Here is a 13,803-nt window from a genome sequence, read left to right as displayed (position 1 = left end):
ATCTCCTTAAGAATTTTCCACAGTTTGTTGTGATCCACAAAGTCAAAGGCTTAGGCTTTGGCCTTTTAGAATACTTATTATTTTAGTAAGCATGTCATTTTCACATCAGATAGTAGAATTACATTTGTAATAATGTCAGAAGAATTTCTTTTATTGTCAGATAACTTTAAAATTAAATGTTGTTTGCTAGATCATATCTAGGATACTCTTCTATTTTGAAACTGTTTTGATCATAGGTTAGATATTTTATACAGATAATATGAGATACTTAGTTTTATTCTGATTAGTTTCAGCTGCTAATCCATTGCTTCTAAGCAGCGAAGAAAGGCTGAAATCATGAGACTCCATTTGGAGGAGAAACAGTTGTTTGGCATTAAAAAATCTTAACAAATCTTTTGATCTCAGTTTAAGAATTCTATATGTATAGGAAAAAAATCACTAACAGAGGACTTTCTTGTACAGCAGCAGTTTTGTTAGCTTTGGATTTTTGGAAGGCCTATTAAAATATAAATAAATAGTGTTTTTATGAATTACCATAGTCATTGGATAGAGAATACCTGCCTTTGATCTTTCACTTTGTATTACTCATTGAAAATAAGAAGTGTGTGGAAATTCTTAACTATTCATTGAAACATTTAACTTTGGGCCTTTTTAGACAATATGATATGTCTGCTGCTGCATTCCATGCTGGCCAGGTCTTTGAATCTGAAGATATAATTGGAATAGCTTTTATTTGTCTAGATATGATAGATTGATATGAAGAAAATTGGGGCTTATTGCTTTAGCAGATGTCATGAGCCATGTGTTTTTTCTTTAGGATCAAACAGAGCATACTGAAACAGCAGGACTGGCTGGTAGTGCAGCAAGCATCATGAGTAAACACATAGAAGTCCGTTCCTTATCATGTGTGTAAGGGAAGAAAGGTAAGAAATCTAATGATCTTATTTCTTTTGAGAGCTTGAACTTGAGAAAACAAATAGCTTTATAGAAACTAATGCTCGTGAATATATATTCTAATTGCTTCATTTATGACACTGCCTCTTATTAAACCAGGAATATTGCTTTTTTTTACAAAAAAGATTTGGCTTAAGTCCAGGGAAAAAGAGAATATTTTAAAATTCCTATTGAATTACATCAAAATGCTAATTTCTCTACCAATGCTTGGCTTCTTCCTTTTAGAGTCAACTTCTACCTTGAGCATAGAAAGGTAATTTCAGCATGACAAAGAGCATGGACTTGAGCAATATTATTAAGAGAAAATCTACCCAATTAATTGGCATACCTACCCAATTAATGTTATGAATATTTCTTAGTCAATCCCACAAGTGTTAAATAGTTAAATCTCACTTTAGGATAAGGAATCAGAAATACAGATTTAATTAGATTATTTTATTTTGTATGTTTAGACTAGTGCTGAAGAGCAGCCATTTCCAGCAGAAAATTGGAAGTATTTTATTAATTCTGATAGAACAAGACTTCTTAATCATTGACATTTTTCTGACTAGGAATCTTCTTTGTTTTCTTTCAAGTCTTATGATTATTTAATGCATAGAACATGGTGGTGGGAAGGGAAGGTATGTGGGTGAGATTGGTTTCAGAGACTGATTGTGCCATTCACTACTGGAGTGTTGTGTGCTCTGGCTGAGTGCTCTGATTTTCCATGTAAGCTTCAAGGATAGAGGCATGGGTCTGACAGTGTGTGGCAGGCTGAGTTCTTAACGCACCTAGCAGTAGTACTTTCCTCACCAAAACTTCTGGACTTGCAGTTGGCTAGGTATTTCTTGTCCCCTAGGTTTCTCACATATGCGAGTGAGAAAAGAGTGCTTCTGTCTGCCTTCCTCTGGCAAAATCTTATTTTTCAGGCATCTCCTCTTTAGGAAGTTTTCAACCCACTGCAAAGACCATCAATAATAATTAGTCAGAAATAATAAATTATTGGCGTATTTCTTACAGTAGCCCATCCTACCCCAAATAATATACCCCTGCTCTAGTCTGATTTGGATTCCCATCTTCTTTGGCTCCATAGTGCCCAGTGCATATATTAATATCAATTAGTATATATCACAGTATTTCATATTTTAAGTCTACTTATCTATCTTCTATGAAACATTGGGTACCGTTAGGTCAAGGATATTGTTTTACTGTCATTGTAACCTAATGATTAAAACAATGTCTGATACATAGTAGATGCTCAGGAATGTTTTATGCATGAATGCACACATGTTCATTGTAATTAGTATATGGCATAGAGGAAGTAACAGTGAAGGAGACCTCCAAGGAGCAGTCAGATAGGTGCTGTGAAAGTTACACCCTTAAGACTGAGATTCAAGACAGTGTCTAAAAGGTCTCTGGTCAATAGAATAAAAGAGAAGAGATCCTCAGGAAGAAACTGTACTGAATTAAATAATTATATTCCTCTTTGAGATATACCATTGACCCTTGAGCAACACGTGGGTGAGGGGCGCTGCCTCTCAGTGCAGTGGAAAGTCTGCATATAACCTATAATCAACTCTATATACGTAGTTCTTCCATATCTGCAGTTCCGTATCCGTGGATTCAACCAACAGTGGGTCATGTAGTACTATAATATTTACTATTGAAAGAATCTATATATAGATAGACCTGCATGGTTCAAACCCATGTTGTTCAACGGTCATTTGTACATATATGATATTTAGTGACTTCCATTTTGAATAAGAGGTGGACATACCGGTAGGTAAAGAATCCTGACATAAGATTTAAGTTCTCTGAGAGGTCCATCTTATACAATGAAAAGACTGCTCCAAGACCGCAGGTTTTCCTTGGAAAATGAAACTAAAGAGGGTCAAGACTTGGGGACATGAGACATAACAGAGACCAAAGGATGAAGCTCCAAAGTAAATGCAGGAGGATAAAGGGAAATCCTATATATTAAAGAGAGACCCTTCCCATCTTCTGTTCTTCTTTCAGATAGTGATTACCTGGCATTACATCTCTACACCCCCTTATAGGAGATTATATGACTCTTCTCAGGAGTCCAAAGAAAAGACCTAGATACACTGACATTTGGAGGTCTCCCAATGAAATAGCTGTGTTCTCCCCCCATCACCGTGCAGTGGAAGCCTTCCAGCTGAGAAGCCACACATGCAGAGCTTCCAATTGGCTTTTGGTACTTCATTTGTTCAATGCGAGGCATTTGAGGAAAGCATCCAATGTGAAAGACAGAGATCAAAACACAAAACAGGAACTTGGAGGAAATAATATTGGAAACAGAAGGTTTAGGAAAAAGAAAAAAAGTCAGACCAAATTGTAGGTAATTATATTAAAGAAGTAAGAAAAGAATTATATCCATGAAGTAAGATCAAGATGTCATAAAAAGGATCAGAAAAAGAAAGTACCTTGGAAATTTAAAATATGATAGTTTTAGTGCATTTAAATTAAAAAAAAAACTATCTCAGGTTTATAGAAAATTTGCAAGTATAGTACAGAGAATGTTTTTCTTTGAACCTTTTGAGAGTAAGTTGCTAGCTGCATCCCCTACCTCCCATATCCTCTCCCAACCTCCCCTAGTGTGGACGTTGCTGTGTCCTTTTTATTGCAATCTGTCAGGGAGCATGAAGTTTGTTTGTCCTATTACTGATGATGTTTATTCACTCTGATCACTCATGTAAGGTGACATCTGCCAAGGTTTGCCTCTGAAGTGACTCCTTTTTTTTTTTTCTAATTAGTATTTTTGTGGAGAGGAATTTTGAAGCTATATAAATACTCCATTCCTCATTATACTTGGAATTCATTCATTTATGTTGTAAAGACTCATGGCTTTCTTTTTTTATCCAACGGTTATAATCTGTTGCTACCGCTGTTTACTTTGATGTTCAGAGTGTCTCTGGTTAGGTCAGTGGAAGCTACTTCAAGCTGGATTCTGTGTCCTTTGATATGTCCCCATCATTTTTGGACACTTCTTTCTTCTTTTTTGTTTAATTGAAATGTAATTCACATACCATACCATAAAATTCACCCTTTTAAAATATATAGTTCAGTGGTTTGTATATATTTGCAGTCTTGAAGTCATCACCACTGTCTAATTCCAGAACATTTTCATCACTCCAAAAAGAAATCTTGTATCTGTTAGCAGTTACTCCCATTTCCCTCCAGTTCCTCCCAGCTGCTGCTGCTGCGTCGCTTCAGTCGTGTCCGACTCTGTGTGACCCCATAGACGGAAGCCCACCAGGCTCCGCTGTCCCTGGGATTCTCCAGGCAAGAACACTGGAGAAGGCAATGGCACCCCACTCCAGTACTCTTGCCTGGAAAATCCCATGGACAGAAGAGCCTGGTAGGCTTCAGTCCATGGGGTCTCGAAGAGTCGGACACGACTGAGCGACTTCACTTTCACTTTTCACTTTCATGCATTGGAGAAGGAAATGGCAACCCACTCCCAGCTGCTGGCAACCCACTAATTTACTTTTTGTTTCTGTGCCTATTTTGGACATTTCATATAAATGGAATCGTGTAATCTGTAGGTTTTTGTGTCTGCTTCTTTCGGTTACCATGATATTTTCAAGCTTTATCTATGTTATGGCATATAGCAATACTTTATCCATTAAATTATCATACACTATTATATTTTATTAATATATAATACCACGTTTTATTTATCCATTTATCAATTAATAGATCTTTGGATCATTTTCACCTCTTGGTGTTATGAATAATGTTGCTCTGAACATAAGTTTTTGTGTGAACGTATGTTTTCATTTCTCTTGGGAATACGCCTAGGAGTGAAATAGCTATGCCATGTGGTTAATTCCTTTTAACTTTTTGAGGAACTGCCAAACTGTTTTCCAAAGTTGCCACACAGTTTTACTTTCTTCCCAGCTATATGTGAGGGTTCATGTTTCTCTCCATCCTCATAAGAGTTCTTATATTTTTTCTACTTCAGCTTTAGAATCAGGCATTTTTCCATGGAGCACTTGCTCTTTTTAGTGAATAACAATATTTATAAATCAAATCTGGTGCTAGGTATGCTCATTGCTACATGAGTAGAGGTGGGGATCTGCTGCTCCAAGATTCTTTGAATGTGTACACACACACACACTTAGATCTGTGTCTATTGCCAGAAGTATGTTTATTGAATACAAAAACTGTTGTTTACTTATTATAATAAGTATGCTTATTGAAATCCATGAGCTCAAACTGACAACTCAGATTCCAAACCAACACTGCAGGGTCCTTTGTATTTTTCTCTTTTTCCACATTTACATTGCAGTGTTCTTTCTAGTTCTCAGTTTTTCCCTATTTTAACCCCTTCTCCACCAGTGAGAAACCTTCTTCCTATTACCCTTTTTATCATCGCTTATCTGATCCATCCCTCTGCATGTAGTCTGTGCCCTATCACTGTCTTCTCCCTTTGGTCCTTCTAGTCCTGCTCTGGCTGTGACCTGCCACCCTGGACTGCCCTCTTATATCTCCTCCTCACCCTTCCTGCATGTGAAGCCATCTTACTCACTGTGCTGTGTCTCTGCCAGACCATCCCCTTCATGTGGACGCCTTCCTCACCTCTCTGGGACTCTTAACAACCCACGCTGGGCTGTGCTGCACAGGCAGTTTCCTTCCTTCTTGGGGCTCTAACACATTATGCTGGGCCACCCCTATGTAAGGACATCTGCTTTGCCACACTTGGGCTCTGACTCCCCCCATACACAGATGCCCTCTTCATCTGCTCCATATTTATTGAATTGTTAAATCAATATTTTTATTTTTATTTTTATTTTTTCAACCTTTTATTTTAAAGTAACTATAAATTCACAGGACATTGCAAACATAGTATAGTTTTTGTGTATCCTTCATTTACAGTTTTTCTCATTTGTTACATCTTATGCAACTAGAGAAAATATAAAATCCAGGAAATTAGTATTTTATTTGTCTATTCATCAGTTGATAGATATTTTGGTTGCTTCTACTCTTTTGCTCTTATGAATAATGCTGCTGTGTGCATATTCATGAGTGTATATAGTTCTGTCCCATTTATCACAGGCAGATTTGTGTAACCACCATTGCAATTTAAGATACAGCACGATTCTATCACCACAGATATCTCCCTTGTGGTTCTCCTTTATAGTCATGCGAGTTCTTCTCTCCCCACTGTCACATATTTAATGACTTCTTAAAATTAAAAACATTATTACAAGTCACAGGAAGAGAAGAGCTGAGCAAGGATAGAAATAAACCATGTTATGTTCATGAATGGGAAAACTTAGTATCATTACCAATCCTGAGGGAGGGGCAGGCTACGAATTCTAATTTCTGAAGGTTGATTTTATTGGCACTTTTTTCCATCGGGCACCATTGCTCAGTCTTGGGGCCACTTGGGGCAGTTTTTCCTTCAGCTCCTGGCTTTATGCAGAGAACCTAGTCTGGCCCTCTGTAATGCAGAAACTTCTAAAAGTTTATAGCCAATGGTTCCCATCCTATTTTCTAGCTTTCAAATCCTGAGTCTGAAGGTTACTATCTAGTTTTGTAACCCTTGTGACTGCCACCCTTTGGTTCTCACTCATTGCTGTGGCTTGATCTCTTCTTTGTTAATGGCATATTTGTCTTTCTTGGTTTTGAATTTCACTGTATAAACTCTTTAAAAATAATGTGTTTTATCTAGAATTTCTGTATTCAAAGTAGAAAGGAATGTTTTCCACCACAAGCTCAGTACACTTTTTTTCCTCTTCTTGTGAAAAATTTCAAGCCTGTAGAAAAGTTGAAAGAATAATATAGTGAAGAATATACAGTGAAAGAATAGTACAGAAATATCCATCACCAGGTTCATCAATTTCTACTGTTTTGCCTCTTTCTTGAGCACTTTTCTCCTCTCCTCCTCACCCTTGCCACTCACTCACACTGACATTCATATTTTTTTTCCTGAATTATTTGAAAGTTAGCTGCAAATAACATAACACTTCTTCCCCAAATAGATACAGTAGGTGTCTCCTAAAAGTAAAGACATTCTTCTACAAAATTTAAATACTTATCACATCCAGGAAAATGATTATTTATTCATTGTATCACTAATATATAGTCCAAATCCCCCTGATTATCCCTTAAATGTCATTTTTTTTCTGTGTATTTTATATGTATATTTCCTTGATCCAGTTAGTATTCATGCATAACATTTGGTTATTTCATTTCTTTAGTCTGTCTCAATTCAGAATTGAATACACTGAATTTTTTGAGGAATTCAGGACAGTTGTCTTAGAATGCCTCGCATTCTACATTTGTCTAATTTTTCATGATTCAATTCAGATTAAACAATTTGAGAAAGAATACCTTGTATGTAATTGTTTTAAATTTTATCGTATCACATCAGGAGATGCGTATTGTCAGCTTGTTAAACTGTTGGTGATGCTGAACTTGTTCATTTGGTTAAGGGAGTGATTACTGCATCTTTCACTGTAAATGTACATTTTCTCCCTTGGGACTAATAAATCATCTATAGAATGATATTTGAGGCATTGTGAAAATTTTCTTCCCCACTGTTTACCTAAAGGTTTTAGGCATCTATATTTGATGCTTGCCTGAATCAGTAGTTATACTTGGAGTTCAATACAACTTCTTGAATGGCTGTTTATACTGTTCATTTATTTATTCCACAGGTGTGTATGAAATAGGTGCCACATTAGATTCTGTGACAGTCACATGGTGAACACTGTCTAGTGGGTGTCTTGGGGTTATAGCTCAGGGATGGAGCATTTGACTACAGTTTAGTGGGTGCCTTATGGTGTCTACAGTGTGGGAGAGACTGACATTAATCAAATAATCACACCAGTGTATAATAAGACTGTGATAATTATAAATGGAAAGGTAAGGGTGCTTTGAGAGATTATAAGGAGAGATTACCTTTTATAGGGATTCAGGGAAGACTTCTTGTGAAAGTAGTATTTGAACTAAGAACTAAAGATATAGAGTTGGCCAAAAAGTTCCTTCAGGTTTTAAGTAAAAATAGAAGACACATTTTACATTTTCACCAGGAACTTTATTGAGTAACATATTCACTGTTTAGTTCTACTGCCCTTTGCCATTTTTCTGGCAACTTCATAATTCCATCTTCTCAAAACTTTATCTCTTTGAATAAGGAACTGTTCCAGGTGCCTTTTACAGTCTTCTGGGGAATTAGAATTTTTTCTATTAAGAAAGTTTTGTAAAGACCGAAATAAATAGAAATTCAAAGGTGCAATATCTGGTGAATATGGCAGGTGAACCAGAACTTTGCAGCCAAGCTGTAACAGTTTTTGCCTTGTTGTTCAGTTGCTTAGTCGTGTCTGACTCTTTGTGACCCCGTGGACTGCAGCACGCCAGGCTTCCCTGTCCTTCACCATCTCCCAGCACTTGCTCAAACTCATGCCCATTGAGTTGATGATGCCATCCTACCATATTGTCCTCTGTTGTCCCCTTCTCCTCTTGCCTTCAATCTTTCCCAGCATCAGGTTCTTTTCTAATGAGTTGGCTCTTTGCATCAGATGGCCAAAGTGCTGGAGCTTCAACTTTGGCATCAGTCCTTCCAGTGAATATTCAGGATTGATTTCCTTTAGGATGGACTAGTTTGAACTCCTTGCAGTCCAAGGGACTTTCAAAAGTCTTCTCCAACACCACACTTCAAAAGCATCAATTCTTCGGTGTTCAGCCTTCTTTATGGTTCAACGCTCACATCAATACATGACTACTGAAAAAACCATAACTTTGACTATATGGACCTTTGTTGGCAAAGTGAGGTCTCTGCTTTTTAATAACGCTGTCTAGGTTTGTCATAGCTTTACTTCCAAGGAACAAGTGTCCTTGCTCCTCGTTTTTGCCTAGTCATCAAAGAAACATTCACTCTTCAGTGCCACTTTCATTTGGTCCAACTGGGAACAGTACTTGTTGGAATTAATTGTTTGGTTTTCCGGAAGGAGTAGAAGATTCCCTTCCAATCCCACTATATACACAATATCACTTTCTTTGGATGAAAACCATCTTTGGTGTGGTTAGTGGTCCATTTCTCTTGCCCCACAATCTCTTCCATTCCATATTATTGTACAGTATTCACTTTTCATCACCCATCACAATTTGTTTTAAAACCATAACGTTTTATGTTTTAAGTAGAGAATCACACACAAAAGTACAGTCAAGAAAGTTTTCATTTACCTTATGTGTAACCCAAACATTAAAGTGATTAACATTACCAAGCTTGTGCAAATGATTTTCAAGGCTTTATTTGGATATTTTGAATATGTTGGTTTATCTCCTGTGTGGTATTAACATTTATTGTTCTCAGTTAATGCCTCGTTTTGAGTGACATCAACTTCAACTGATCTACCCAACTGTGGAGCACCATCCAGTGAGAAAGCCTTAGCCCGGAACTTCACGGACCACTTCTGATATGATTGATCAGCGCCTTCTCCGTATACTGCACAAATCTTTTTTTGCATTTCAGTTGTGTTTTTATCTTTCTTGAAATAATAAAGCATAGTATGCCAAAATGTTGCTTTTTTCCTTCCATCTTCAATGTTAGAATGTCTACACAAAAATTCACCAATTTTGATTTTTTTTTTTAAAGTGCACTCTGATATGACAGCTGTCACAATACAATTTAACAAAATTGTTTTAAATGAAGTTAAAGGCAACTAAGTGCTACTAGAGCCATCTTAGGGAAAAAACTGAAAAAACTTCTTTGGCCCACTATTTTGGCAAGGAGTGTGTGTATTGGAGACAGATAAAAGGTCTCAAAGAGAAAAGGAGCATGAGACATTGAAGAAATGTATATTCAAGTCGTGTTCCAGCACAAAGCATAGTGTCTTCACATAATAGGTGCTCAGTAAATATTAGTAGAAGGGAGGATAGGGCTGAAAATTAGCCTGTGTAATCACTGTTGCTAGATTATTTATTTTATAATAAAAGGATCAACTCCAAGGCTTAAAAACTTAAATAATTACTGATGAAGCATTTATCATGTGAGAGACAGTATTTTAAACGTGTTATCTATGTTAATTTATTTAATCTTTAGGTATGTACTGTTATTACTCAGTTTTGCAGATGAAAATTAAGTCACAGGTAAATTGAATACTGGACTTCCCAGGTGGCTCAGTGGTAAAGTATCAGCCTGCCAGTGCAGGAGACGCAGGAGATGTGGTTTCAGTCCCTGGGTCGGACAGATCCCCTGGAGAGGGAAATGGCAACCCACTCCAGTATTCTTGCCTGGGAAATTCCATGGATAGCGGAGGCTGGTGGGCTACAGTCTACGAGATCAAAAGGAGTTGGACACAACTGAGCAACTGGCACAAATTGAATAACTTCCCTAAGGTCAAGTAGTTAATAAGTGAATTAGAAACTAGGATTAGAAGTTGGATGGTCTAGTCCTAGAGTTTATGTTCTTGTCCATTATGCTGTAATTCTTACTATTGCTTAAAGTATAAACAATACCTTTCTCAAACTTACATTCCACGGCTTCCATAATATAATGCCTATCACTCCAGCTGTGTCCTGCTGTTACCCATGTAAATAAATCCTTGTTCCAGTTTCACTGATTCCTCAATAATTGCCCATTCCTAATATGCCTCTCCCTGTTTGAAATTTCACTTGTGCATCTTCCCATGTAGAAGATTGTTACAATTTTATTCATCCTTCCAGACCCAGCTCAGATCCATAAATAATGCCTTCCTTGACCATCCAGACTGATGATCTAGTCCATTTCTTGAACTTTTATAGTACTATGTAACACTCACCTGTTAATTTTGACAGATTAATCATTTAGTTTCTTGTGCTGTGTTGTTATTAAAATCATTTTGATTACTATTCAAATTTTCTCATTTAGCATTGTTTGTCATTAAGTAGATGATAAGATTCTTGATGTTAGGGATCATATCTGAGACATCAGTTGATCCCAGTACCCTACATGCAGTAGATGCACTATAAATATGTTGATCTGATTGTTTCCATGTCTTAGCTATTGTAAATAATGCTTCAGTGAACATGGAGGTGCAGACTCTTTTCCAGCTAGCAATTTTATTTCCTTTGGATGTATACCCAGCAATGAAATTACTGGATTATATGGTGGTTATATTTTTAATTTCTTAAGGAGCTTTCATACTTTCTGTAGTGTCTGTATCAGTTTGCATTTCCACCAGTAGTACACAAGGATTCTATCTTCTCCACATTCTCACCAACATTTTTTATTTGTTTTCTTTTCTGATGATAGCCATTCTGACAGGTGTGGTGATATCTTTGTGGTTTTGATTTGCATTTCCCTGATGATTGGTGATGTTGAGCATTTTTTCATGTGCGTGTTGGCCATCTTATGTCTTCTTTGGAAAAATATCTTTTCAGATCCTCTGCCCACTTTTAAATGCGTGTTTTTTTTTTTTTTGATGTTGAGTTATATAAGTTCTTTGTATATTTTGGATATTTACCCCTTGGTGGATATATCATTTGCAAGATCTTCTCCCATTCAACAGGCAGCCTTTTTGTTGATAGTTTCTTTTGTTGGGCAAAGTCTTTTTAGTTTGATGTAGTTCCATTTGTTTATTTTCACTTTTGTTTCTCTTGGCTAAACAGCCATATCCAAAGGAATATTGTTAAGACTGATGTCAAAGAGTATATTACCTGTGTTTTCTTCTAGTTTATGGTTCCAGGTCTTATATTCAAGTATTTTTATCCATTTTGAGTTTATTTTTGTATATGGTATGAGAAAGTAGTCCAGTTTGATTCTTTTGCATGTAGCTGTCCAGTTTTCCCAACACCATTTACTGAAGAGCTGTCTTTTCCCTATTCCCTTTGTTATAGGTTAATTGTCCATATAAGTGTGGGTTTTTTTCCTGAGTTCTGTGTTCTGTTCCATTGATCTATGTGTCTGTTTTTGTGTGAGTACTATACTGTTATAATTACTGTAGCTTTGTAGTATAGTTTGGCATCACAGGGTATATTATGGGGTGGTTTTTAAATAGTGATCCAGTCAATCACCTTATTAGTAATTGGTTTGTTCATATTTTCTATTTTTTATGATTTAGTGTTGGTAGGATGTATGTGGCTAGGACTTTATTCATTTATTCTGAGTTGTCCAATTTGTTAGAATATACTTATTCATAGTAGTCTGTTATGATCCTTTCTATTTCTGTTTTATCAGTTGTAATATCTATAAATTACATTTTAATAATTGGGAATAAAATAAAATTTGATCTTTTTTCTAGATTTAAATAAGTCTCTTGAGTGGTGTTTTTCTCACCGATGGAGAATTACTTCCAAGCAGAAGCTTACAACCTGGACAAGGTGTTAGATGAATTTGAACAAAACGAAGGTGAGAATTTAGTTTGGTGACTCTATTTGAATGTATTTCTGATATAGAAAATGTGGGATTATAAGAGGATGCAGTACTAAAACACAGAAAGTTGGGTCCGATGCCTTATTGATGATAGTATTACATATTAATATTCAGAGGAAGAATTAACATTTTTTTAGCCCCAACTATGTGCCAGATACTAAGCTAACCCATAACCCTAGGCTAACTCCTGAATCATGTAAATTTGAAACCTATTATTTTTGGGTTTTATTAGATGTATGTAGTTGGACTTTATAAATATGAAGTGGAAAGTGTATTATCCTTTCAGTTTGGATCATTTATACAAGTATCTTCTCACTCTCTTCTTTTGTTTCTTCCCTGCTTGTATCACAGTTTTTTGTCATCTACGCAAATGTTACACTTAATCATGTGAATACTGTCTCTAGAATACCACAGACTCTCATTAATAAAATTATAGTTCTTTACATCGGTCACTTTGCAACTTCTGTAGATTATAGTAGAATATTTTCTATATAGTTGATTTGTGAAATATTCCTGTTGAGTCAGTAAAAATTGTCGCTTTAGTTGAAATATAGTGTTTGCTTACCAAAAATAATTCCTTTAAAAGGAGAATGATTTCAGAAGCCAGATTTTTTGCAACTATGCTGATATTTGTTTTGAACTTTTTCTTTTTTTAAATTTTTGGTTGCTCTGAGTCTTCATTGGCTATGTGTGAGCTTTCTTTAGTTGCGGCGAACAGAGGCTACTCTTCACTGCAGTGGCTTCTCTTGTTGAGGAGCACAGACTCTATGCATGCCTGTTTCAGTAGTTTCAGCATGCAGGCTCTGTAGTTATGGCACATGGGCCCAGTCTCTCTGCAGCATGTGGAATGCTCCTGGACCAGGAATTGAATTCATGCTCCCCACATTGGCAAGCAGACTCCCATCTACTGTACCACCAGGGAAGTCCTGTTTTGAACTGTTTTTTAAAAATCTCAGTTGTTGTTGTTGAGTCCTTCAGTCATGTCCAACTCTTTGTGACCCCATGGACTGTAGCATGCCAGGCTTCCCTGTCCTTCACTGTCTCCCAGAGTTTGCTCAAATTCATGTCCATTGTGTCAGTGATGCCATCCAACCATCTCATCCTCTGTCACCCCATTCTCCGCTTGCCCTCAGTCTTTCCCGGCATCAGGGTGTTTTCCAATGAGTTGGCTTTTTGCATCAGGTGGCCAAAGTATTGGAGCTTCCGCTTTGGCGTCAGTGAATATTCAAGGTTGTTTCCTTTAGGATTGACTGGTTTTATCTCCTTGCTCTCCAAGGGGCTTTCAAGAGTCTTCTCCAGCATCACAATTCAAAAGTGTCAATTCTTCAGTGATCAGCCTTCTTTATGGTCCAACTTTCACATCCATACATGACTACTGGAAAAACCATAGCTCTGACTATCTGTACCTTTGTCAGCAAAGTTATATCTCTGTTTTGTAGGTTTTAAATGCTGTCTAGGTTTGTCTTCCAAGGAGCAAGGGTCTTTTT

The 13,803-nt window shown here is 36.7% G+C and overlaps 1 protein-coding gene across 7 annotated transcripts in view; it reads left to right on the top strand.

Annotated features, from left to right (window-relative positions):
• The window catches only part of ZFYVE9 (zinc finger FYVE-type containing 9), a 168,263-nt gene that overhangs the window by 57,427 nt on the left and 97,033 nt on the right, over window positions 1–13,803 (top strand). For all 7 annotated transcript variants that reach the window (XM_081485364.1, XM_081485362.1, XM_081485360.1 and 4 more), the window contains 2 exons: window positions 818–923; window positions 12,186–12,292. In XM_081485364.1, coding sequence (XP_081341490.1) covers window positions 12,223–12,292 — 70 coding nt within the window. In that variant the 5' untranslated portion in view covers window positions 818–923; window positions 12,186–12,222. The remainder of the gene's footprint in view (window positions 1–817; window positions 924–12,185; window positions 12,293–13,803) is intronic.

This window comes from Giraffa tippelskirchi, chromosome 5, assembly GCF_054371585.1.
Source record: "Giraffa tippelskirchi isolate mGirTip1 chromosome 5, T2T-mGirTip1v1.2.pri, whole genome shotgun sequence".
NCBI lineage: Eukaryota > Metazoa > Chordata > Mammalia > Artiodactyla > Giraffidae > Giraffa > Giraffa tippelskirchi.
The sequence above is the reverse complement of the archived record's forward strand: the minus strand, read 5'-3'. Positions and strand labels throughout refer to the sequence as shown.